The following is a 23,371-nucleotide window of genomic DNA, read 5'->3' as shown; positions in this document are numbered from 1 at the left end:
ATAGACTCTGGGCTGCTTGGCCCTGGGGGCAACTTGAGCTGGGACTGGGGTGAGGGCTCCTGGGGGGGCTGCCTAGGACACTGCATCTTTTGTGCCTTCTCCTTGCTGCCAACACCCCCCCACACACTGCTGCTGCAACTCTAAGACCCTTTGTCTCTCACTGCTTAGTCACCCCCTTTGTCCTCATCTCAAATAGGGGGGTGGAAAGAGGCCATAAGAGTCCTCTGGTGATAGCTCCTCTTGCCCCTGCCCCTTCTGATCTCCCATCCTTTGTCTGACTTGTGAAGCCCCAACCCCCTCCACTTAGGACCAGGGTCAGGGTGTGTGGTGGGTCAAGAGGTGGGTCTGGCAGTCACAAGGGGGTGGGTGATACAGGAAGTGATGGGCACCAGGGCAGATATTAGTGACCTGAGCAGGAAAGGAGGGGAAAGGGAAGTATTCTGGCGGATATGATGTGGGGGACAGGAGGTGACAAGGCAGAGAGTGACTAGAGGAATGGGGGCAGGGGCAGGTGGTCTGCCTCTGGGAAAGGAAAGGGACTGCTGACTGCCCTCTCCTTCCTGGGGATATCCTGGGGAAAGGAGTGGCCAGAGCATGGGGTGAGCAGAAAGTGCCCCTACTTCTGAACCCTTTCCTTCCTTGCCTTGATAGTCCGCCCCCAAGACCTCTTTGCTGAGTTCTCTCTGCTCCAGAACCAAGGGAATCAGTTTGCTTCTTCTCCGTAGCACTACCTCTTCCTCCCCAGGCACTGTCCCCATCCCAGGCACTGGGTTCCATTTCTCTCAGTACCCTAATTTCCCTGTATACACAATGCTGCCTCCACCCTCTCCTTGTCCCATTGGGAATGAGAAATAAAAGATTACTAGATATTCCAGGAACAATTGGGTTCTCAGGACAAGGTGGGGCCAGAAAAAGGAGCCAGATGGGGATTCCCTCAGATGGATTGACACTTGGTGCCTCTGGGTTTCTGAGAAAGCAAGTCTTTCCGGTGCTGAGGGCTGGCTGACTTGAGGCTGGGGGAGGGTTTAGGGCAGTTGGGAGTGGGTAGGAGCAGGGCCAAGAGCCTGGGGGAAGCTACTGGGAGCTGGGCCAGGGAAATGGGGAGTCAGGAAGTGGGGAGGGGGAGCTTTGGGGGGAATGGAGGCGGAATGGCTGTTCAGGCTTTGGAGGGGGCAGGTAGTGGTAACTCAGGAAGGGGGGGCCTGAGGGAGAGAAGGGACTGGACATTAGAAAAGAGGAGGTGCCACCCTGGATCCTCCTATAAAAGGAAAAGTGATTAACCCCTCCCGCCTTATCCTCTGCCCACTCCACATGCCCATTCTAAACAGACTCATCCTACCCTTGGGCAGTACTCCCCGATCACTGTCTCCTTGCCTGTCCCATCTCCTGCCTCCTGTACTCTCTCCAACTGCCTGGTCCCATCCTGAGCCATATCAGACCACCTCCTTTCTTTGTTCTGCCCTCTTGATGCTTCCTTACCTGTTCCCCACTGTCTTTCCCTTGCAGCTCACTCAGTTGCCTCAGCCCTGGACACCAGCCTCTCAGGGCAGAGGGCAGCTTGAGGGAGCCCTGGGAAAAGGGAGGCCATGCCAGGTTAGACAGTGGGAGCAAGAATTCTCCCAGGACCATGGTCCTTTCTGTGCGTGTTGGCCAGGCCCTTTCCCTGACATCCTACTCCTCCTGGGGCTCTGTCCCACCAAAAAGGGAAAGAGACAGCTGAGAGCCGACTGTGGGGTTTGGGAAAAGCCTATGTCATCAGTTGGCCCAGTGCCTATGATCCATCCGGCTGCTAGAGATTCCCCTCCCCTGGGCAAGTCCCATTTTTTTTTTAAAGGAAAACAAAAACTAGGATTTTTGGGAAGCAATGAGACACCCATCTGAGTCCTACCAGCAGAGCTCCTGGCTGAATGGCTTATAGCTCAGCCAATCGCAGAGGCTCAGTGTGCTTAAAAGAGCTGGCGCGGAGAGCAGCTGGGAAGGACCCACAGGGAGACCCACAGACACATAGACACGGGAGAGAGAGGAGGAGAGAGACAGAGACAAAGGCACAGCGGAAGGAGGCAGAGAAAGGGCAGGCACAGAGGCGAAGCCAGAAAGAGTCTGAGGGAGTACAGAGGGAGAGGCCAGAGAAGCTGCAGAAGGCACAGGCAGGGAGAGACAAAGATCCAGGAGAGGAGGGTGTGGGAAGAGAGTTTGGAGGAGCAAGGCCACTAGGCACTGCTCCTAAGCCTAAGGGCCAAGTTTTCTCCATCTCCTCTGAAGGTCCCCAGCCCCTCTGAAAACTCTGTCTCTGACTCTGGCATGAGTCTGAGCCCCCAACCTGCAGAGAGGAGCTTTCCAAAGCCAGGGTGTGAAGGACTTAGTGCCCAGACGGCCTCGGTCCCTCCCAGCTGCAGCATCAGTGCCATGTCCCGGACGGACTCGCATCCCGGGAGGGGCTTGGCGGGCTGCTGGCTGTGGGGAGTCCAACCCTGCCTGCTGCTCCCCACCGTGCCCGTCTCTGGGCTGGCGCAGCTGCTTCTGCTGCTGCTGGCCTGCCTCCTGCCCTCAGCCCGGCCAGCCAGCCCCCTCCCCCGGGAGGAGGAGATCGTGTTTCCAGAGAAGCTCAATGGTAGCGTCCTGCCTGGTTTGGGTGCCCCTGCCAGGCTGTTGTACCGCTTGCCTGCCTTTGGGGAGACGCTGCTACTAGAGCTGGAGCAGGACCCCGGCGTGCGGGTCGAGGGGCTGACGGTGCAGTACCTGGGCCGGGCACCTGAGCTGCTTGGCGGGGCAGAGCCGGGCACCTACCTCACCGGCACCATCAACGGAGATCCGGAGTCAGTGGCATCTCTGCACTGGGATGGGGGAGCCCTGTTAGGGGTGCTGCAGTATCGGGGGACCGAACTCCACATCCAGCCCCTGGACGGAGGCACCCCGAACTCTGCCGGGGGACCTGGGGCTCACATTCTACGCCGGAAGAGTCCTGCCAGCGACCAGGGCCCCATGTGCAACGTCCAGGCTCCTCACGGGAACCCCAGTCCCAGGCCCCGAAGAGCCAAGGTAGGCAGCCCTGGAGTCTGTGTCCTGCAGTGTCCTCCCGCCGTATCTGTCCTACTGACCCCTATTCACCCTCTCTCCACCCACTTCCACTTCTGGCCATTCTGCTGCTTCCCTCCCTTCTGCCTGCCTTTCCTCTTTGCACTAGTTTCCTTTCTTGGGAAGGCTCTGGCTTCTCCCTGGCCCAACCCTTCTCCTGGCCAGACCACTGATTCCAAGGAGGGTTCCCAGAGGTGGGTCAGAGCCTCTGTGCTGGGAGTGACTGCTCCCTCTCCCCACCCCTCCTCTGCCTGGCCATGGCATCCTACCGGCACAGTCCCCAGCATAAGGCTCTCCTAACGGCCCGTTGGCCTTGACTCTTTTCTATGCCCCAGATTTGATTTTTACCCCACCAGCTAAAGAAGTGAAGTTTGAGGCCCAAGGGATTGGCCTCTGGCTTCTGATGCTGCCTTCAAAATTGTTTTGACAAACTGCAAACTAGGGTAGGAGTGAACAGAGCAGGAAAGGCATCCCATTCCCCCTTCTGGTCGGTCCCTTTCCCACACTGTGGACTGACTGCAGAGCTGCCTGAGGCTCCATCCTTTCCTCTTTCCCACTGCCAGTCTCCCCCTTCTTCCCTCCCTCCCTCCCTCTCTAGCTTTAATCCAGACCAGACGCTCCCTCTACACCCGCCACGCTGAGATCTGGCCCTCGCCCTAGCTGCTGACTGAATTGTTCCTCCAACCACACAGAGCAGACACGTTGCAGCCCAGCCCTCTAGCCCCAGTCCTGCAGGCCCCCAGCCACATTCAGGCCTGGGGGACCCCAAAGCCCCTCCTAGAGGCAGTCCCAGCTGCTTTTCACCTCTGGGGCCCACACAGCCCTGGGACGTGGCACCTCCCCCTCCTCCCCTTCTCAGAAGCAACAGCTGATTTCTCAGAGTTACCACAGAAGCCCTGGGATTTGGGGTTGGGGGGAGGGCCCAACCAAGACCCATCAAGAATCCTGTGGGGTATGTACAGCCAAGCTGGCTCTGCTGAGTTCCAGACCCAGGGAGTAAGGGAGGGGAGAAGGGATCCATGCGTCTGGAAGGCTATTTCAGGATCTTCCTCTCCTTTTGTCTCTCCAGCGCTTTGCTTCACTGAGCAGGTTTGTGGAGACCCTGGTGGTGGCAGATGACAAGATGGCAGCATTTCATGGTGCGGGGCTAAAGCGTTACCTGCTGACAGTTATGGCAGCAGCAGCCAAGGCCTTCAAGCACCCAAGCATCCGCAACCCTGTCAGCTTGGTGGTGACTCGGCTAGTGATTCTGGGACCTGGCGAGGAAGGGCCCCAAGTGGGACCCAGTGCCGCCCAGACCCTGCGCAGCTTCTGTGCCTGGCAGCGAGGTCTCAACACCCCTGAGGACTCGGACCCTGACCACTTTGACACAGCCATTCTGTTTACCCGTCAGGTGAGGCCCCCATCAGCACCACAGGCCACCCACTGCACAACTCCAAGAAGCACCACTGCGTAGACTGTGATGTAAATGGTGCCCCTGGAGTTGTGCAACATAGTGCCTGGGCCCAGCCATACCACCAATGCTGTCTGGGCCCTGGCGGTGCTGGGTACTCAGTGCCCAGGTCCCCATTAATCAGGATCCCAGCCCAATGGACTGAACCCAATAGTGTCTTGGTTCCTCATGCATCTTCTATGATCCCTCTCCACAGGACCTGTGTGGAGTCTCTACTTGTGACACTCTGGGCATGGCTGATGTGGGCACTGTGTGTGACCCAGCTCGGAGCTGTGCTATTGTGGAGGATGATGGGCTCCAATCGGCCTTCACTGCTGCTCATGAACTGGGTAAGGTGGGGGTGGGGTCAGTGGGCACCTGGGATGGATGGGAGAGGTATCAGGGGTGAGGTGAGGAGACAGTGAGCTCACCAGAGTGCAAATGGGGATCACAAGGTGTTTCTTCCTCCTCCCCAGGCCTAGGTCCAGGGCCATTATCCTTCTCTGTTCTGGGTGTAGACAAACATTTAGATTTTTCTATTAAATGAGATAGTGTATGGAAACCTACTGTGAGTTCTGTGTGTATATGTGTTTGGAGGGGGATGGTATAGTATTGAGAGAGATATTATTCACAAGAGTCAGTGATGGAAATGGATGGGTTCAGCGTTGGTAATGTTGACTACAAGGAAAAGTTGGTAGAAAAGGCCCTGAGTGTATGTTGGAGGAACAGGAGACAGAGCAGTGGGGGCTACATATTGAGGAGCCCTCAGAGCACCAGAAGGGGATTGGGGTCAGGGTGGGATGGGGAATGGATCTGACTGTCCACAGCTGCAACCAGATTTATGATGGGCCTGCAGCCACCTGAGGGCACAGGGATGGGACCCTTGGACCCTAACAGAGCCCCTGCTCTCACAGGCCACGTCTTCAACATGCTCCATGACAACTCAAAGCCATGTGTCGGTCTGAATGGGCCTGGGGGCACCTCCCGCCATGTCATGGCTCCTGTGATGGCTCATGTGGATCCTGAGGAGCCTTGGTCCCCCTGCAGTGCCCGCTTCATCACTGACTTCCTGGACAATGGCTATGGTAAGTAGATGGTACTCCCCTTTCCCTGTGCAGGACTCAGTTCATGGCCCCGACTGTACTGTGTCTTCCGCTGCATTTTTCCTAAGCCAAATTGACTCCCTCAAATGTGCTCCCTCTGCAGTATGGGCTGGAGTGACAAATGCTACTGTCATTGCGTGGTTCCCACTTCCTCCCAGAATAAATAGCACAGCTAAGGGAGGCAAAATTTGGCTCAATAGAATTAGAACTGACTTTCTAAGGGCCAGAACTATCCAACACTGGACTGGGCTGGCTGTGAAGGAGGTGACTGCCTTGTCACTTGAGGTGTGCAAGCCCAGCAGGATGACTACTACTGGGCAGGGTTGTTGATGAGAAGCAGACTCAAGAATTCTGTAGCTGGTTAGAAGAGGTTGGGAGACTTAGTGCTTTGGGCTCCTATCCTGATTCTGTCCTTTAGCTGTGTGACTGTGTAGATGTGTGAATGTGTAGATGTGTGACTGTGTAGATGTGACTGTGAGTAAGTTACTTCATCCCTGTGTAGCTGGTCTATACAATAGGCATTATAATGGTAACTACCTCATAAGTGTTGGCCATGATTAAATGAAATAGTGTTGGTCAAGCATTTAGCCAATGCTTATCACATAATAAGTATCCAATAAATTGTAGCTGCTATTTTAAGCTTCTTCCAGCCCTAGGATTTGGATTTTAGGATCCCTCAGGCCCCAGGGAGCCCAAGCCTTCGGTGGCAATCAGTTGACACCCGTCAACCCATCGCTGACATCATACCCCTACCTCCTTCCCAGGGCACTGTCTCTTAGACAAGCCAGAGGCTCCCCTGCATCTGCCGGTGACTTTCCCTGGCAAGGACTATGATGCTGACCGCCAGTGCCAGCTGACTTTTGGGCCTGACTCACGCCATTGTCCGCAGCTGCCACCGCCCTGTGCTGCCCTCTGGTGCTCTGGCCATCTCAATGGCCATGCCATGTGCCAGACCAAGCATTCACCCTGGGCCGATGGCACCCCCTGCGGGCCCGCACAGGCTTGCATGGGTGGCCGCTGCCTCCACATGGACCAGCTGCAGGACTTCAATGTGAGATCCCAGGGCAGGGGTGGGGCAGAGGGCCTGGGGGAGTGCGGACTGGCCCTGAGCCCAGAAGAGTATATTTATCCCACCCTTCCCTTCTGTGCTTTTGCAGATCCCACAGGCTGGTGGCTGGGGTCCCTGGGGATCATGGGGCGACTGCTCTCGGAGCTGTGGGGGTGGTGTCCAGTTCTCCTCCCGCGACTGCACGCGGCCCGTCCCCCGAAATGGTGGCAAGTACTGTGAGGGCCGCCGAACCCGCTTCCGTTCCTGCAACACTCAGGACTGCCCAACTGGCTCAGGTGAGGAATGGGAGGCCTGGGAGCCCTTGAGAGGGATTGGTAGAGCAGGAACGATTGTTGCTTGAGTGTGGGGACCAAGGAGGTATTGACTGTCCCTGCTGTTGAGGGGAGTGACTCTACCCTTCAGGAACCTTCCCTGGCAGTTTGGGGGAGAGAGAGGTGCCATGCTGTCTGGAGGTCTGAGGGGCTAGCTGGAGGCGCTGGTGGGGCAGTGTGAGGAGAGAGGATTCTGACTGTGCATTCTACCCCTACAGCATTGACCTTCCGTGAAGAGCAGTGTGCTGCCTACAACCACCGCACTGACCTCTTCAAGAGCTTCCCAGGGCCCATGGACTGGGTCCCTCGCTATGCGGGTGTGGCCCCCCGGGACCAGTGCAAACTCACCTGCCAGGCCCAGGCACTGGGCTACTATTATGTGCTGGAGCCACGGGTGAGGACCAAGATGCCCCCAGGCCCCTCTGCTCACACATTCCCCAGCAGTCCCTCTGCTTTCTGTTGGTAAAGATCCTCCCAAACAGCATCACTGCTGGCATTCCCACAACCAGGCCAGGCCAGCCCGGGGGGCCACTCAGACTTATCCATCCATGGGTATTTGGAAAACCTGTTAGCCCGGGACTCTGGAGAAGTTGCCAGTCAGGCTGCTCTTGCCTGCCCCATCTCCCTCGGTTTCTTTTCCTCTCTCTCCCTATCTTCCAGTGCTCTATCTCACTTCCGGTGAGAAGGGAAGTATGTGCCTTTCTGGGCAAGTCTTCAACCCCCTTTCCTTGGGCTCCTCTGTCAAATTACAGTGGTGGTCTCATTCAGCTCAGGGACGGCCCGCCCCTCACTGGACAGGCCTCTTGGAGACCGTCCCTGTACTCCCTCTCTGTGATAGGGTGGGAGGTTGGAGGCTGAAGAAGAAAGAACAAGCCCTAGCAGTTTTGCTCCCTCACCCCTTCCCTGGGGAGAATTCCTACATGTTGGCTGCCCTCTAGTGTCCATCTGGGATGCTACCATCAAGGTTTAGGGCTTGGTATTCAGACTCAGACAGACCTGCAGTTCCCATCTTGGCTCCTCCACTTGCCAGTTGCCTGCAAGTTCCTTAATCTTTCTAAACCTCAGTGTTCCGTCTCTAGAAACCTCAAATAGTGGTTGTGAGATTTATATTCATGTTTATAAAACACTTAGCACAGTGCCTGATTCATAGTGAGTGCTCTGAAAATGGCAGCTTTTATCATCATTATTGTCATTACAATTATCATCCTTTAGTGACTGCCGCTCACTCCACACACTCCGTCCACATCCCCTCCCTCACTCGACTTTCCTGACATCCTCTGCCTGATGGGATGTGGGTCTTGCTTGGCTTACCATCCCCTCTTGACTTAGCAATAACCTTTTGCATCACTTTTTCTCTTCTCCTCAGGTGGTAGACGGGACCCCCTGTTCCCCGGACAGCTCCTCGGTCTGTGTCCAGGGCCGCTGCATCCATGCCGGCTGTGATCGCGTCATTGGCTCCAAAAAGAAGTTTGACAAGTGCATGGTGTGCGGTGGGGATGGTTCTGGCTGCAGCAAGCAGTCTGGCTCCTTCAAAAAATTCAGGTTCGTTCACTATTTGTTTCCTCCTCCCACCTTCCTGGACACTGTTCTGGGCCCTGGGGATACAGAGGTGAACTCAACACTGTTTGTCCTCTCAAAGAGCTTACAATCTGGGGTGGGGTACACAGGCAAATAAGCAGGTTCGGCACAATGTCCCACCTATTCAACAGGTGTCAGCCTGGGCTGCTGTGAGGGCCCTTGTGAGCATCAGGGAAGGCTTCCCCAAGAGGTGACCTTCTTCCTGGAGGGAGAGTGGGAACTGGACAGGCACCGACAAAGTGGGCTTAGAAGGGCATCTCAATAAGGAGGCAGCAGGTGTAAAGCCCCAGAGATAAGGAGAGGGAGGAGGGCATATTTGCATGTAGCTCAGATCTAGGCTGGATGGCCCACATAGGTCTGGGGAAACAACCCTCTACAAAACCCATATACATGCATATGATCACACAAACACAGCTCAGAAAGGCTGAGGAGACCCAGGAAGATGCTGAGCCCCCCTCTACTCCTTCCACATAGGTACGGATACAACGATGTGGTCACTATTCCTGCGGGGGCCACCCACATCCTTGTCCGGCAGCAGGGGACCCCTGGTCTCCGGAGCCTCTACCTGGCCCTGAAGCTCGCAGATGGCTCCTATGCACTCAATGGTGAATACACGCTGATGCCCTCCCCCACAGACGTGGCACTGCCCGGAGCAGTCAGCTTGCGCTACAGTGGGGCCACTGCAGCCTCCGAGACACTGTCAGGCCATGGGCCACTGGCCCAGCCCTTAACACTGCAGGTCCTGGTGGCTGGCAACCCCCAGAAGGCACGCCTCCGATACAGCTTCTTCGTGCCCCGGCCAGCCCCTTCAACGCCACGCCCCCCTCCCCAGGACTGGCTGCACCGCAAGGCACAGATTCTGGAGATCCTCCGGCGGCGCCCCTGGGCGGGCAGGAAATAACCTCACCATCCCGGCTGCCCTTTCTGGGCACCGGGGCCTCGGACTTAGCTGGGAGAAAGAAGGGGCTTCTGCAGCTGCCTCACGCTACGACCCAGTGGGGGGAGGGACTGTGAGGGTGAGCCCCGCCCCTCCTCTATTCCTAATTCGCAGGCTGGTCCTGCCCTGGTTTTCTGCCCTGGAAGGCAGTGATGGGTGATGGATGGAAGCGGCTGGGAGACATTCTTCTATCTAAACTGCCCCCTCTGCCCTGCTGGTCACAGGAGGGAGGGGGAAGGCAGGGTGGGCCCCAGTTGTATTTATTTAGTATTTATTCACTTTTATTTAGCACCAGGGAAGGAGATGAGGGCTAGGGTCCTGGGAAAACTGACCCCCACCCCTCATAGCCCTCACTCTGGCTAGGAAATCCAGGGTGGTAATGATAGGCATAAGTGATCTGTGTGTGTTTGCGTGTGAGAAAATGTGTGTGTGTGTGTATGTGGGTGGGTGTATGTTTATGTATGAGGTACATCCTGCCCTGCTTTCCTCTCCCTGAATTTTATTTTCTGGGAAAGGAAGAGTCAAGGGTAGGATAGGCCTTCAGGGAGTAAGAGATTATCATATTTTTAAAGTATAAATTGAATTCTATTTATGTTCTCCTTTTGGAGTCAGACAGATGTGGGTTGTACCCTGGCTCCTCATCTCTGAAGATTAGTTTTCTTACTTGTCAATAATAATACCTCTCTTGGAAATTTGTTGTGAGGATTAAATAATCTAAATAAAGAACTAGCATAATGCCTTGCACTTGATAAGTGCTCAACAGATAGCAGGTACCGTTAGTTATTGTCGTCACCTTTCTGTCCACCTCCACTGTCCATGGAGTTTGCAATGCACTTGAAGGTGGTGAAGATCCACTTCAGTGGTGCCTGCCTTTACCCCAGGCTCAGTTCCTTTGGTTGGCAGAACGCTATCGTGGGTTCTAAGGGACTGTCAGAAAAGGACAATTCTGTCCTGATCTCTGGAGGCTCCTGATCATGGAGACATGATAAACACTTGGCTACAAGCACAATTGATAAGAACGGTGAAGGGGCAAAGATAACAAGAACAACTACTTCAACACAAACAAGCAGCTTAGTTAGTGCGAGTCAAGGGCTCTGGGGGAACTGTTGTGGTAGCAAGAGCACCGGAGTGGGAGCCACTGGGTCTGAATTTGAGTTGGGGTTCAGCATCTTATTAGCTGGTAGTGTTGGGAAGTCACTGATGCTGTGCCTTAGGTTGCTCATATGTGCAAGGGGGCTAATAATACCTGTTCCCACAGGGTGTTCTGGGAACAAATGTTACAATATTTTCAAAATAGTACAGGCTGTGCCCATGGGTCAGGTTACCCATGGGCACTATGACTACTGAGTGCCTGGGACAGGATCCCCAGAATCAGCCATGGTAAACCCAGCAGACTTTGAAGATGTGAGATTAGAATGGAATTTAATAAGAGGAACAGGACATGGTTTGGTAGGGGATTGTCAGGAGGGTAAGAAGAATGGCATGGAGAAGGATCTGAGGTGAGGGGGAGCCAGGTGTTCAGTGGTGGCAGAACACCTGAAGGGCAGTAGGGTACTAGAAACTGGTCTACTTTTCCTTCTGAGCAGGTGACTTTGCTTAAGAAAGAACTTGGGCAGTCCTGTGTGTGTCATGGCGGGAACGGGGTTGGGAAAGGGGGGCAGGTGGACCCTGCAAAAATTCTTGAGTGACGGTACCGGGACTGCTAGGGATTCGGGAAGGGACTGAATGTGGAGGTGAGGGAACGAGGAGGTAAAGAAGACCCTGAGTTGGGGATGGAAGAGGGGAGAGTGGGGGAATAGAATGCTTCACTCTGCCGTTACAGCTCCTGGCTGGGCTGCCAAACATTGCTTGGGATCTGGAGCTGGGACTAGGGGGTTGAGGCAGGCTGTGGAGGTTGTGGCGGTTGTGTGTGCTGTGCACACTGGGGCTGGGCTTTGCTGATCAAGTTCTGTACCAGGCAGTGCCTTACACAGTGCCCTGTACGTTACGCCACCCAGCACAGCGCCTACTCCCTCGGCAGCAATGGGAACAGGGCCACACCCTCTCCTCTCTCCGGTATACATGGCCTCCACTGCTGTTCTTGGCCCCTGGCCCTTCCTCCTGTCCTCCTACCAACCAGGCCAGAAGAGGTAGAAAGAGGAGAGTGGACAAGGCCAGAGTGATCTTCAACTGTTTCATCTAGTTAGCAAAATTGGACCACCCATAACATGTTTACAGACCTTAATACTATGAGCTCATGGTCCAGTAAGCAGAGCTCTGTGCTAAGTAGATGTGAGGTACAAACACAAACAAGATATGACCAAAGAAACTCACTGTGTGCCTGGGGAGGTTGTGTACTATACCTCCACGAAGAGAAACAATGAGATAGTACAAAGAACTGTCTGATAAGGGCCAAATGAACTGTGCAGAGACTGAGCCTGGGCTTAAAGGGCTATGAGGCTTCTGGAGGGTGAGTCTTGGGCTGGGCCCTGAGCATCACGTCATCATGATAGCCCTTCTTACCTTTCTTTAGTGCTCATGGTAATTCACCCTTTGTAAATCACTTTCATATGTGTTATTTTAAGAGGAAGCTCTTTATTCACTGACTGGCATAAAGAAGTTATTCCTAGAAAAGGACTGAGCTTAGAAGCCATGTCTGTGATTGCGTAGGTGGGTGAAAGAGGAGGAGAGAGTGAACTAGCTCCTCAAAGAGAAGTGATGGGTGTCCCAGCCCTCAGGCCCAGGCAAAGCCTGACCCCTTTTGGGAACGCTCTCCCCCATATCACCCTTCCCAGACCCAGACTATAGACTCTGCCTAATATCCTGAAGTCAGGGGTCCAACAAGTTCTTGCTATGGATGTGGGGAGTGCATACCTTCCTCCAAGAGCCAAGATGAGCTCTTTTTCTCCTGTCTGCCTACTTATTGCCTTCATGGGCCTAAGCTGGGGTGTGGGTGTATCAACAGGAGGAGTAACAAGAATAACAGGCAGGAAAGTGGCACCAAGACAGTTCAAGTATCTGGTCTGGTCTTAGAGGGGAAAAGAGGGAACAACGACAAGGTGGAGAAAGAAGAACCAATGACTGCTGAGGCAGTGAGTGCCCTGTCCCTGGAGAAGTTTAAGCAGAGTTTGGACTACCATTTTACGGGATGGCAAGTGCCGTGCATGTGCATTTGAAGTGGGGGAGGAGGTTGAAGCAATAACTGTGAGTTGGGCCAATTTCTTGAAGCTCTTTCTGCCTCTGAGATTCTCTGCCTCTGTGGTTCAAGCAGAGGAAATCTGGGCATTTGTCCAAACACTATTTTTGCGGTGGAGGTGGGAGAGCCAGCTTTTCTGGAGGGTGTTGTGGAATGGGCTACTCATTTACACTTCTACTCCATCACTAGCCCCACTCCTTTAATCTCCATATAGTATTACAGTATTTTGTTTTCTAAAATAGCAGATTGACAGTAAGTGACAAAACCAGCATCTCATTGGTCAGGGCTTGTGGGGGAGGAAGAGAGAAGAAAATGGAACTCAATGTATTAACATTTTATTGGCTAAGAGGTTGCTTCTGAACCAATTGAATACCTTCCCCATTGACTGTTGCTGGGGGGAAGCCAAAATCTTTGGCAGCAAGAGTAACCAGCTGACAGCTGGGAGAAACCACCAGTTCTAAAAAATGCTCACAAAGAGGCGGGTGAGGGGAGGGAGGGAGCAGAGCAGCTACACTGAGCAACTTCCCCAGACAGGGGACAGGCCCAGAGTACTTAAGCAGCCTTAGGAAGGAAAGGGAGGGGAGGAAGTAGATTTCAGGTATCCTCCACAGTCTTTGGGCAACCAGCAGCAGGCCCTACAAACCCAGTAATAAACAAGTATACAAACAGCGAAACACATTGACATACACATGTCTCACTTCATAGAGATACACTGGCACATTGATAATGTAGATGCAAATAAGCACTGAGAAGCTGAGAATTTTGGCCTGAAAATGAGTCTGAGGAAACTATATTAATTGACCTAATTTCCCAATTAGAATTAACTGTTTATTCCATTTATTTGCTCAATAAATAAACCATTGGGTTACAAATTGGAATCAAAGCATGCTCTCTCAGCATCTGGAAAGGACACAGATTTTTGGAGTCAGACTGAATCTAAGCTTTGCTACTTACGTGTAATGTGATCTTAAATTACTTGATCTCTGTGAGCTTCAGTTTCTTTATCTGTAAAACAGGTATATTACTACCTGTCTTATGGAGAGGCTGTCAGAATTTAAGAATATAATGATGTAAATACTTGGCCCTATGTCTGGCTTCCAGTAAGTGTCAATACATGCTGATTCTCTTTTTCAAAATCTCTTCCTTTGTCCCCTTCCCACTCCTGTATTAGCATGAGAAAATAATTATACCAAGGAACTGTTGGATCTAAGGTGGGCTATTTTGTGTGCAAAAGGTCTGAGTTACATTCAGGAGATGATAAAAGGGAAGACACTGTCCCTGTCCTCAGAGTGTTCACGATCTGGTGGCTGAGACAGGTAAGACAAAAATTGCAAACCTGTGTGATAGATGCCATGATAAAGGAGGCACACCTAGCATAGAATATGGGGTCACAGAAGTGTTCCTGGAGAAGGTGTCTGCCTCCCCTTTTAGAAGTAAGCTGTAAACCTGCAGGGACCCCCTGGAGAGTAGGGTGATGTGGAGGAATAAAGAATTTCAGCTTGCTAGGTCAGCTCCAGTGCCTTTCTCTGTTACGCAAAACCAAAGTGAAGTAAAGACAACATACTTGAAGCTGGAAGATAATACTGTAAGGACTTGAGTGGGATTCGAAGGGATAGGTTTGGGGAGAAGCTACCATCTAGGTGGACAATGTTGAATGGGAGAGAGAGGATTTTAAAGACATTGGGCTGTGCATTAAAATGTGCTCCTGCTCCACTCTGCCCTCTCCCACGCCTCTGATGTTTCCTTGAGAAACTAAGTAGAGATTTATATTATTTTAAAATAGTTTTTGATTACTAGACTGGGTTTCTTCTATTGTGTTGTGTGTCATGACTGGGCCACTAGGGGCCCCAGGATTTATTCAGAATATAGAAATACAGGATGTTGTGGTGGAAACCAGCATACTAGAATTTAAGTTTTCAGAAATGTAGCAATTCTAGGTGATGACTAAGTCCAGGGCGTGGCCAGGGTGAGATGGAATGGAAGTGAAGTTTCTTGAAAATTGGGAGCTTACAAATGAAGGTAGGGGAGTTATCAGAAAATGGTAGATACAGAGGAGGGATAGAAGGTGAAGGTCAGTTTTATAAGAACAGAACACTATGGAGGAGTAGAGGCTCAGAAGAAGGGTCCTCTAGGAGAACCAGATTTCAACTATCTGTATGGGTCTGTCTTTTCCGCTACACAGTGAGCTCCTTAAAAAAAATCAGGGCTTTTACTCAACTCCTACTTTGTCCTCAAAATTCAGATGTACTGAATATCTGCTGTCTGTTGGCACTTTTCCATAGTTCTCACTAATTATCACAAAACACTTTAAGGTGGGGTGCATTTTACAGATGAAACCCAGAGAGTGTATTGCTCAGCATCACACAGCCAGTGGATTCCAAAGCTGGCATTGTACTCAAACCCAGTATTATCTCATTTTGAGCCTCCACAGGTACCTCAGACTCACAAAGTCCAAAATTTACTTGTCATCTCTACCATTTCCCCCTAAATGTACCTTTTCTAAGTTTTGTTTCTCGTTAAATGGCACCATCATCCATCCAGTGGTCCACAATAGAAATCTGGGAGTCATCTTGGAGTCCTCTAACTGACTGACGTGGCACATCCAGACAGTCACCAAATCCTGTTTGCCTCCTAAAAACTCTCAAAGATATCCTCTTTCCTCTAGTCCCACTGATATTACCTTATTTTGCATTAGCTTCACCTCACTTCTGGATTTCTGCAGTAACCTCCTAAATGGTGTCGCTGCTTCCGGTCTTGACCACTTTAATTAACGCTCCACATTTCCACCAGAGTTAACTTCCTAAAGTTCTGAGCATACTCTCTGTTTAGAGCATTTTAATGCCTTCCTCTTGCCCTCAGGATCAAACTCAAACTCTTTTAATGTGATTTATGGAGTCTTTCATTATCTGGCACCTATTTGCCTCTCCAGTCTCAACTCTCTATTCCCTTCACTCTATTGTCCAGCCTTACTGATCCATTTTTAATTTACCAAACTCCTTAATTTCTTCCTTATTTCCAGGAAATGAGGTTTATGGTTTCCTCTGCCCAGAACACTATTTATCTGTCGAAATGCAATTTTCAGAAAAAGGTAAAATTATGACTCTCACACTGTTAAAGGAAGAATTATTCTGACACTTGTTAAAATGGTAGGGAAGACTTCATTCAGGAGTGTTGCCATAGGTGTCAAGACTGTCCCAGTCGCAGAGAAATTGGGCTCAACTCTGAACACAGCACAGACAAGTAGATATTTATAGCCAATGAACAAAATGAGAGTCAGTGGATGGAAAATTACATCAAGGGTAGGGAAATTCTTGCTAAACTGACTTAAAATTCTTGCTGACAGCAGGCTAGGGTGATTAGACGTTAAGGGTGGGTGATTCTCACTAAACTGACTCAGCAGGATTCTAGCTAAAAGTGGCTAGGGGCCCAAAGACGAGTCCTGTTGAAAGCAGGGCTCAAAGGAGCCTGTCTAAAGTTTGGTCAAGGAGAGTTTTTGTCAATACTTACATAAAAAAGAACACATATTAAAGATTTTATTTATTTATTTTTGAAAAAAATTTTTTTTATAATTTTATTTATTTATTTTTTCCCCCAAAGCCCCAGTAGATAGTTGTATGTCATAGCTGCACATCCTTCTAGTTGCTGTATGTGGGTCGCGGCCTCAGCATGGCCAGAGACGCGGTACGTCGGTGGCTACGTGGGATCCAAACCGGTGCGGCCAGCAGTAGAGGCGCGCACCTAACCGCTAAGCCACGGGCCTGCCCCATAAAGATTTTATTTAACTTGTGAGGAACCGGACGATGTTATTACTGGTTCAAAAGAATATCTAAAGAAGAGACACATTTACAGATCGAGAATACAGAAACGAATATGAAAATGGAGGCAAAAACTTTTTTCCACAATGTGGGGAGTAGGGGGTTAACTGAACCTCTATGAGACAGGACTGGAATTTGCATGTCTATCAATTTCCTACATAGAGCTGTAAAATCTCCCCCATGGAAACTGAATCTTATAAAGCATAAGGATGTGCAATAGACAAGTCCTTCAGGTTTCCCATTAGCCATCACTTCTTCTGGGAAGGCTTTCCGGATTTCCACATGTGAATGAAGTGCAACTTCTGGGCTATCATATTTATCACACTATTGGTTACAACCCTCCGTTCCTCCCATACAAGCACACAAGACCATGAGCTTTCTGAGGCAGACACTGTGAGTTATTCAAGTTTCCTCAGTGTGAACATCTGCTTCTAAGGAACACAATATGCTAACGGAGTAGTGGAAGCCACAAGATAAACATATTGCATATTAATGGAGTGTCCATTTTACTCTAATATCTGGGGAAACACATTTTTACATTAAAGCAGACGCGCTTCTTCCCTCCACACTCAATGTTTCCTTGTTTTATTAACTGTTTCTATTTTAAGGCCTGCGGGATACCATGGGATACAAAAACGCTCCAGAGCAGTCAGCAGTGATGCACCCTGACAAGAAACAATTTTGAAACTAAATGGCGCTTGGTTGCAAGCCCGGGGTGATAGTGAGGCCTTGGGAAGCGCCCGAAATTGTCCCACCGGCCTCTCGGTCAGTCTCGGCCCAGAGGAAAGTCCTGGTTTGAGCTGCTGTTTTTACAAGTCTGCGGGGTGGGAAATGGAATCCCCCTAGGAGTCGGTCCTGTGGGGATGAGCCGCCGCGCAGCCTCCCCAAGGGGTCGAGCCCTTTCCGGCCCACGGCACAGCCTCCTCCCAGCCCCGCCGGGCAGCGCTCCGGCACCCCCATGCCCGGCCGCGGGATGCTCGGATCCCGCGCTCCACCAGCCCGGGCGGCCCCACCCGAGGCCCCGCCCCGTGACGCGAGGCCCCGCCCCCGCAGCGCCAGCTTCCAAGATGGCGGCAGCGATGCCTGCCCGGCTGTCAGAGTGGCGGTGACGACGGGAAGCTGAAGATCAGGTATGTGGGCTCGGGGTGGTGGGGTGAGGGGCCCGGGAGAAAGGTTCGGGCGATTGGGAGGATGAGAAGTTTTGGGTAAAGGCTGAAGACAAGCTTGAGCAGGGAGGGGGTCCCAGATGGAAGTATGGACAGAGGCCGGGTGGGCTCACATTGCAAGGTAGGGCAAACGCAAGAGGAGGTTGGGGTGGAATGGGGGTGCTGCGAAAGAACTGGGCTGTAACCCGCTGCAGAGCGCTGACCACGCCCCTCTAGGTGAGTTAGCCCAGGTACTCTGGACAGGTTCTGTCCAGCCCGCCCTCTCCCTATCTTCCTTTAGCAGTAACCCTCCTCCCCACCCCCCAGGACTGAGGAAGGGTAGAAAAGGTAGAGGACGCCTCCCCCACCCTACTCCCCGCCGCGCTCCAGGGCTGTTTGCTTGCAGCTCCCAGGTGGTCACACTCCCTGCACCTGGGGAGCTAGCTCCCAGGCACGTGAAGAACGGAAAGGAGCCTGTTTCCTACTCCACCCTGGGTTCTCTTGAAGCCACTCTACAGTCCTGTCATGACTGCGTCACCCCCTGTCGAAAATGTCTCCATTAGCTGCCCTGTCCCCACTCCCCAAACAGGTTGGTCCTGTTGGGGTAGGGGAATGGTTAAGTACCGATTGAACCTGACACTCCAGGATAGCCCCGGGGAGAGGCCAGCGACCTAACCTCTCCTGCTCCCCCCTCTTTTCTTTCCAACCACTTTCCCTCACATCCCCTGCTGGGAAACCGGCTTCACCCTGATCCTGATCTCTGCCCCTCTGTGGGTGGCTGGTTATCCTTGACCAGCTTCTGTTCCAGCTGGTCCCAGGGTCACTGTTGGAGTGCTAGATGGAGCCTTTCTCTGTCCTCTGTGACATTTCCAATTTTAGATAATGCCTCACATCTCTGTCCCCCCGGGACCTCCTGGAGCCCCCATGATCCAGAAGAAGACAGCTTGAACCTAGGTGAGTCTTTCTCTTCCCCTCTAAAACTGGAAGAAAGGTTCTCCAGAGACTCCTCTGATATGGACTTGGGACCTGAATGATGTAAGCATTCTTGAGAGTGGGGACTGAGTAGATGCAGGAGTGGTTTGAGAAGGGGGTGGAGGAGAGTGAAACTTGGGCTGAAGTGACAGGTGGTAGAGCTGCTGGTGGTTACATTCTATGTCTTTTTCTTGCATGACCGGACACGTTTGTGGTCCCTTCTGTGACTTTATTTTTTGCCTCTTTTTCCTCTTTACCCCTGGCACCACCTTCAGCCCTACCCGATGATTTCTGTGCTGGCTTGATCTCTTCCTGCCCACCTCCAGAACTCTCCTCTCTCCCTCCTCAGACCTCACCCCAGGATGTTGCGGAGGCTGTTGGAGAGGCCCTGTACACTGGCCCTGCTTGTGGGCTCCCAGCTGGCCGTCATGATGTACCTGTCACTGGGGGGCTTCCGAAGCCTCAGTGCCCTATTTGGCCGAGAGCAGGGGCCGACATTTGACTATTCTCATCCCCATGATGTCTACAGTAACCTCACTCACCTGCCTGGAGCCCCTGCTGCCCCAGGGGGCCCTCCAGCTCCTCAAGGTCTGCCATACTGTCCAGAACGATCTCCTCTCTTAGGTGAGTGCGGAAGGAACGAGGAAGTGAAGGGAAAGCCGAGATGTGGGGGCAAGGAGGCTTGGGCAGGCAGAGGGTGGCAGAAGTAGGACTCAGAACAGGAGGTTAATGCAATTGGAAGATGGGCCGAGGCTGAGATATAGTGGACTCTGAATTTAGAGTTTAGATTGGGCTCTTGGATTGAGCCACAACTTTCTATTGCCTGCCCATTTATGAGCTCTTCCTGCCTTGGGTTAAGAATTGCTTCCTTTGTAGATGAGACCAGGCTTAGTTAGTTAGTTGGAAGTCTTTCTGTTCTCTCCATCCCTTAACTATAGCTTCCAACCTTGTGAGGCAGGAGAGAGTTATGGAACCCTAAAATACAAAGGTAGACTAGGTTAAGGAGCCTGCATCTTCCAGACTTTGCAAAGCTCTCCCAATGATGGTGAACTCAAGGCTGTGAAATTTCTGAGTCAGCCCTTAGGGGAGCTGAGCCTCAGAACCAGACTATGGGGGCCTGAGGTGTTCCCAGGCCCTGGCGGTCCTTCTTTTCTCCCTGCCCCTCTAATCCCTGACCTTGCCATTCCCTCCCAACAGTGGGTCCCGTGTCCGTGTCCTTTAGTCCAGTGCCGTCGCTGGCAGAGATTGTGGAGAGGAATCCCCGAGTGGAACCGGGGGGCCGGTACCACCCCGCAGGGTGTGAGCCCCGCTCCAGAACAGCCATCATTGTGCCCCACCGTGCCCGGGAGCACCACCTGCGCCTGCTGCTCTACCACCTGCACCCCTTCTTGCAGCGCCAGCAGCTTGCTTACGGCATCTATGTCATCCACCAGGTATCCCCAGTCCCCACTCCACTCTCTTTTTTGTAAGGCAACTTCAAGTAAATGCCACTCCACTCTCATATAGTGGGTCCCGGGAATAATTTTAAAAGTCAGACTGTTGAATGTGGGAAAGCACCTGGCACTGCTCTGCCGACTTGTTAGTTATTCTGTTTAGGGTATTCCCACTGTCCTGTACTCTCCCATGATTTTTCCTTTGTTGAATTTGGAATTGTGCAAATTTGGAATTGGACAGATTTGGGCTAAAATTCTATTTCTTCCATTTGTCCCATATGTGACCTTGAGCAAGACGTTTAACCCCCTAAAATGAGGCAAAGAACGATAACTAATATACATCTGTTTCCCATGGTTGTTGTCAGGATTAAATGCTAAACAGCAGCATGTAAGTATCAGGCACATAACGATGCTCAAAAAAATTTTGTTGAATAAAAAAATGAAAGATAGTTTGTCTTTCTCTTGATTCTCCTTGCCCCACAGCCCACTTTGGTTTCTCTCTTTTCACTTTTATACTCTGCCCCCTCTTCTCCATGCTACCTACAGACATAGTCTGGTCCTCTTCCATTATTATATTCCAGGCTGGAAATGGAACATTTAACAGGGCAAAGCTGCTGAATGTTGGAGTGCGGGAGGCCCTGCGTGATGAAGAGTGGGACTGCCTGTTCTTGCATGATGTTGACCTCCTGCCAGAGAATGACCACAATCTGTATGTGTGTGATCCCCGGGGACCCCGGCATGTTGCTGTTGCCATGAACAAGTTTGGATACAGGTAGAGGGCATGAGAGGGTGCTGGAAAGGAGGTAAACCCACTATCCATTGGAAGGAGGAGAGCTGAGGGGATTGTGGGTAGGAGTGTCTCCCCAGACTTGTGGAATTCAAGGATCTTTCTCTCTCTAGCCTCCCGTACCCCCAGTACTTTGGAGGGGTCTCGGCGCTCACTCCTGACCAGTACCTGAAGATAAATGGCTTCCCCAATGAATATTGGGGCTGGGGTGGTGAAGATGACGACATTGCTACCAGGTCAGACTTCCTGCCATGGCATCCCTCCCTCACCCCAGCCTGGATCCCTGTCCTCTGAGACCACCCCTGGCCATAGCCTTTTAACACTAACTTTTAGCTCCCTGATCCTGCACTGTGCCCATTCCTCCTTCTTAGTCTTTTCAGTCTACCCAGGTCAGGCTTTGCATGCAGCCCCCCATTCTGTCATCCTTCAGTCTCCCAGATCTGGTTAATTATGTTCCTACGAGAGAGGATAAGATCAATAGGCTATAGTGTCATGGGATTCCAGAGCTGGAAAGGGGCCTAGAGATAGTTTAGTCCTGCCTTCTGCTAGGGTTGCATCCAGAGCACTTCCTATGAGGCTGGGGGAGGAAGGGCTCTCCTCCATAGAGCCCAGAATCACTTTTTTTTTTTAAGCCTGTGCCATTGTCATAATGTCAACTCATTTTTAGCATGTGAAACATTTTGACCTTCAGCCTCAGCTGACCTAATTTCATATCTGTGGTGTGGTGTGAATATTTGGGCTTGATATGCTGGATCCATTGCCTGCCCTCTCCCTGTGTCCTTTGGGATGACATCTCTGTGAATTCTGGTCCTCTGTATGTGTGTAAAGTACCCAGCAATTTCTAAATGTATGTATTCTTTCAGTACCTTCCCAGGCCATCTTCACGTCTTGCTTCTGTGTGTCAGAGTTGGGATTTGTTTCTCGGTCCTGATTACGTGGTTCCGCCCTTTTCTTAACATTGTGGTGGGGCCAGGGTGTGGGGGGGTGGGGGGTGGGCAGGGGCTGCTGGGCAGAGGAGTTGAGGCAGACCAGCCGCTATTCTAAATAAGAATTGCTGAGCTTGGGTCTTAAACTCTCGGTCTTGTCCTGTCCTTTTGACAAAATGGCTCCTCTCCCTGTCCTTCCCAGACTGCAAGGGCAGCTCTGGGCGCCAGTTAGGAAACAAAGATGGGAGGTGCAAACCTACCTCTGCCAATTGTTTAAAGGCCCCAGGGTGCCTGGCACTAGGCCCTGAGGATTTCGATACATCCAGCTTTTACATTCTCTTCAGCCATTTCCTTCTTTGTTTAAGTCTCTCCCCTTCCAGTACTGGGCACTTTTTTGTCTAACTAGTAATAGTTGCTCTTTGTGTACAGAAACATGCCATCCCTTCCTTGCTGGCATTAGTTCTTCTTGCTCGCCTGTCAGCAGCTTTCCTCCACTCTGGATCCTCCAAGGTGCCCTCACTTTTCCCATAGGGTACGCCTGGCTGGGATGAAGATCTCTCGCCCCCCCACGTCTGTGGGACACTATAAGATGGTGAAGCACCGAGGAGATAAGGGCAACGAGGAAAATCCACACAGGTAGGAAGGGAGGACTGCCTGGGAATTGTTTCTGGATCCTTGGGGTTCTGCATCCTAGCCAGGAAGTTCCTAAAGGTCCCTAGATTCCTGGCTGTTCCTTTCTGGGTCTTAGTCTCCAACCTCTAACCCTCAGATTTGACCTCCTGGTCCGTACCCAGAATTCATGGACGCAAGATGGGATGAACTCACTGACCTACCGATTGCTGGCTCGAGAGCTGGGCCCTCTCTATACCAATATCACAGCAGACATTGGAACAGACCCTCGGGGTCCTCGGACTCTCTCTGGTCCCCGTTACCCACCTGGTTCCTCCCAGGCCTTCCGTCAAGAGATGCTGCAGCGCCGGCCCCCAGCCAGGCCTGACCCGCCACCTACTGCCAACCACACAGCCCCCCATGGTTCACACTGACTCCTCCTTCCTGCCTACCTTCAGGAATCAGAGGGGTTGTATTCTCCCTACCCTCAGCTCCTCACTGCTCAGAGAGATGTGGGGGAACTGAACGCTAGTGCTGTGCTGGGGGCAGGGGCCTCTCCCCACTGCTGGACTGGAGCTGGGCTCCTCTAGACCTGGGAGTCCCTCTTTCTAGGGTCACTTGCCAGGGCTTAAGACTGTGAATCCTTGGTGTCATGATTTTATGTGATGACTCCTGGGAGTCTCCTGCCCCTGGGGCAGAAGGAGGGCTGGACCCCAAGTCCCTTCCTCTTCAGTGGAGAGAAGAGTGATCTGGCTTCTGGAGGGACCTCTGTGAATATTTATTCTATTTATGGTTCCCAGGAAGTGTGTTTGTTGAAGGAAGCCCCTCCCTGGGTACTTTCTGCCAGTGCTGGAATAGCTCCCTCTTCTGGACCTGGCTCAGGGGGCTGGGATTTTGATATATTTTCTAATAAAGGACTTTGTCTCGCCTCTGCTCCTGCTTTGTGAGTCCCAGGCACCCTTTGCCTGTCTTTGCCCCCCACCCCACAAGCCCACAGGTGACAG

The 23,371-nt window shown here is 52.0% G+C and overlaps 2 protein-coding genes across 3 annotated transcripts; both read left to right on the top strand.

Annotated features, from left to right (window-relative positions):
• Window positions 1–1,249: 1,249 nt before the first annotated feature.
• ADAMTS4 (ADAM metallopeptidase with thrombospondin type 1 motif 4) lies at window positions 1,250–9,527 on the top strand. The gene is made up of 9 exons (XM_058539621.1): window positions 1,250–3,039; window positions 4,145–4,468; window positions 4,725–4,857; window positions 5,422–5,592; window positions 6,375–6,661; window positions 6,768–6,954; window positions 7,209–7,384; window positions 8,357–8,532; window positions 9,043–9,527. The coding sequence occupies exons 1-9, from the start codon at window positions 2,302–2,304 to the stop codon at window positions 9,467–9,469; spliced, it is 2,619 nt and encodes an 872-aa protein (XP_058395604.1). The 5' UTR covers window positions 1,250–2,301; the 3' UTR covers window positions 9,470–9,527.
• Window positions 9,528–17,540: 8,013 nt separating this feature from the next.
• Window positions 17,541–22,821, top strand: B4GALT3 (beta-1,4-galactosyltransferase 3). 2 transcript variants are annotated; one of them, XM_058539631.1, is made up of 8 exons: window positions 17,541–17,625; window positions 18,520–18,594; window positions 18,962–19,236; window positions 19,810–20,045; window positions 20,627–20,817; window positions 20,946–21,068; window positions 22,290–22,394; window positions 22,528–22,821. In XM_058539631.1, exons 3-8 carry the CDS (start codon window positions 18,975–18,977, stop codon window positions 22,799–22,801), a joined length of 1,191 nt encoding a protein of 396 aa, XP_058395614.1. In that variant the 5' UTR covers window positions 17,541–17,625; window positions 18,520–18,594; window positions 18,962–18,974; the 3' UTR covers window positions 22,802–22,821. The 2 variants fall into 2 exon arrangements, with proteins under 2 accessions (XP_058395614.1, XP_058395613.1); XM_058539630.1 differs by lacking the exon at window positions 17,541–17,625 and having other exon boundaries at window positions 17,792–18,594.
• Window positions 22,822–23,371: the final 550 nt, after the last annotated feature.

Source organism: Diceros bicornis, chromosome 4, assembly GCF_020826845.1.
Source record: "Diceros bicornis minor isolate mBicDic1 chromosome 4, mDicBic1.mat.cur, whole genome shotgun sequence".
Lineage (NCBI taxonomy): Eukaryota > Metazoa > Chordata > Mammalia > Perissodactyla > Rhinocerotidae > Diceros > Diceros bicornis.
The sequence above is the reverse complement of the archived record's forward strand: the minus strand, read 5'-3'. Positions and strand labels throughout refer to the sequence as shown.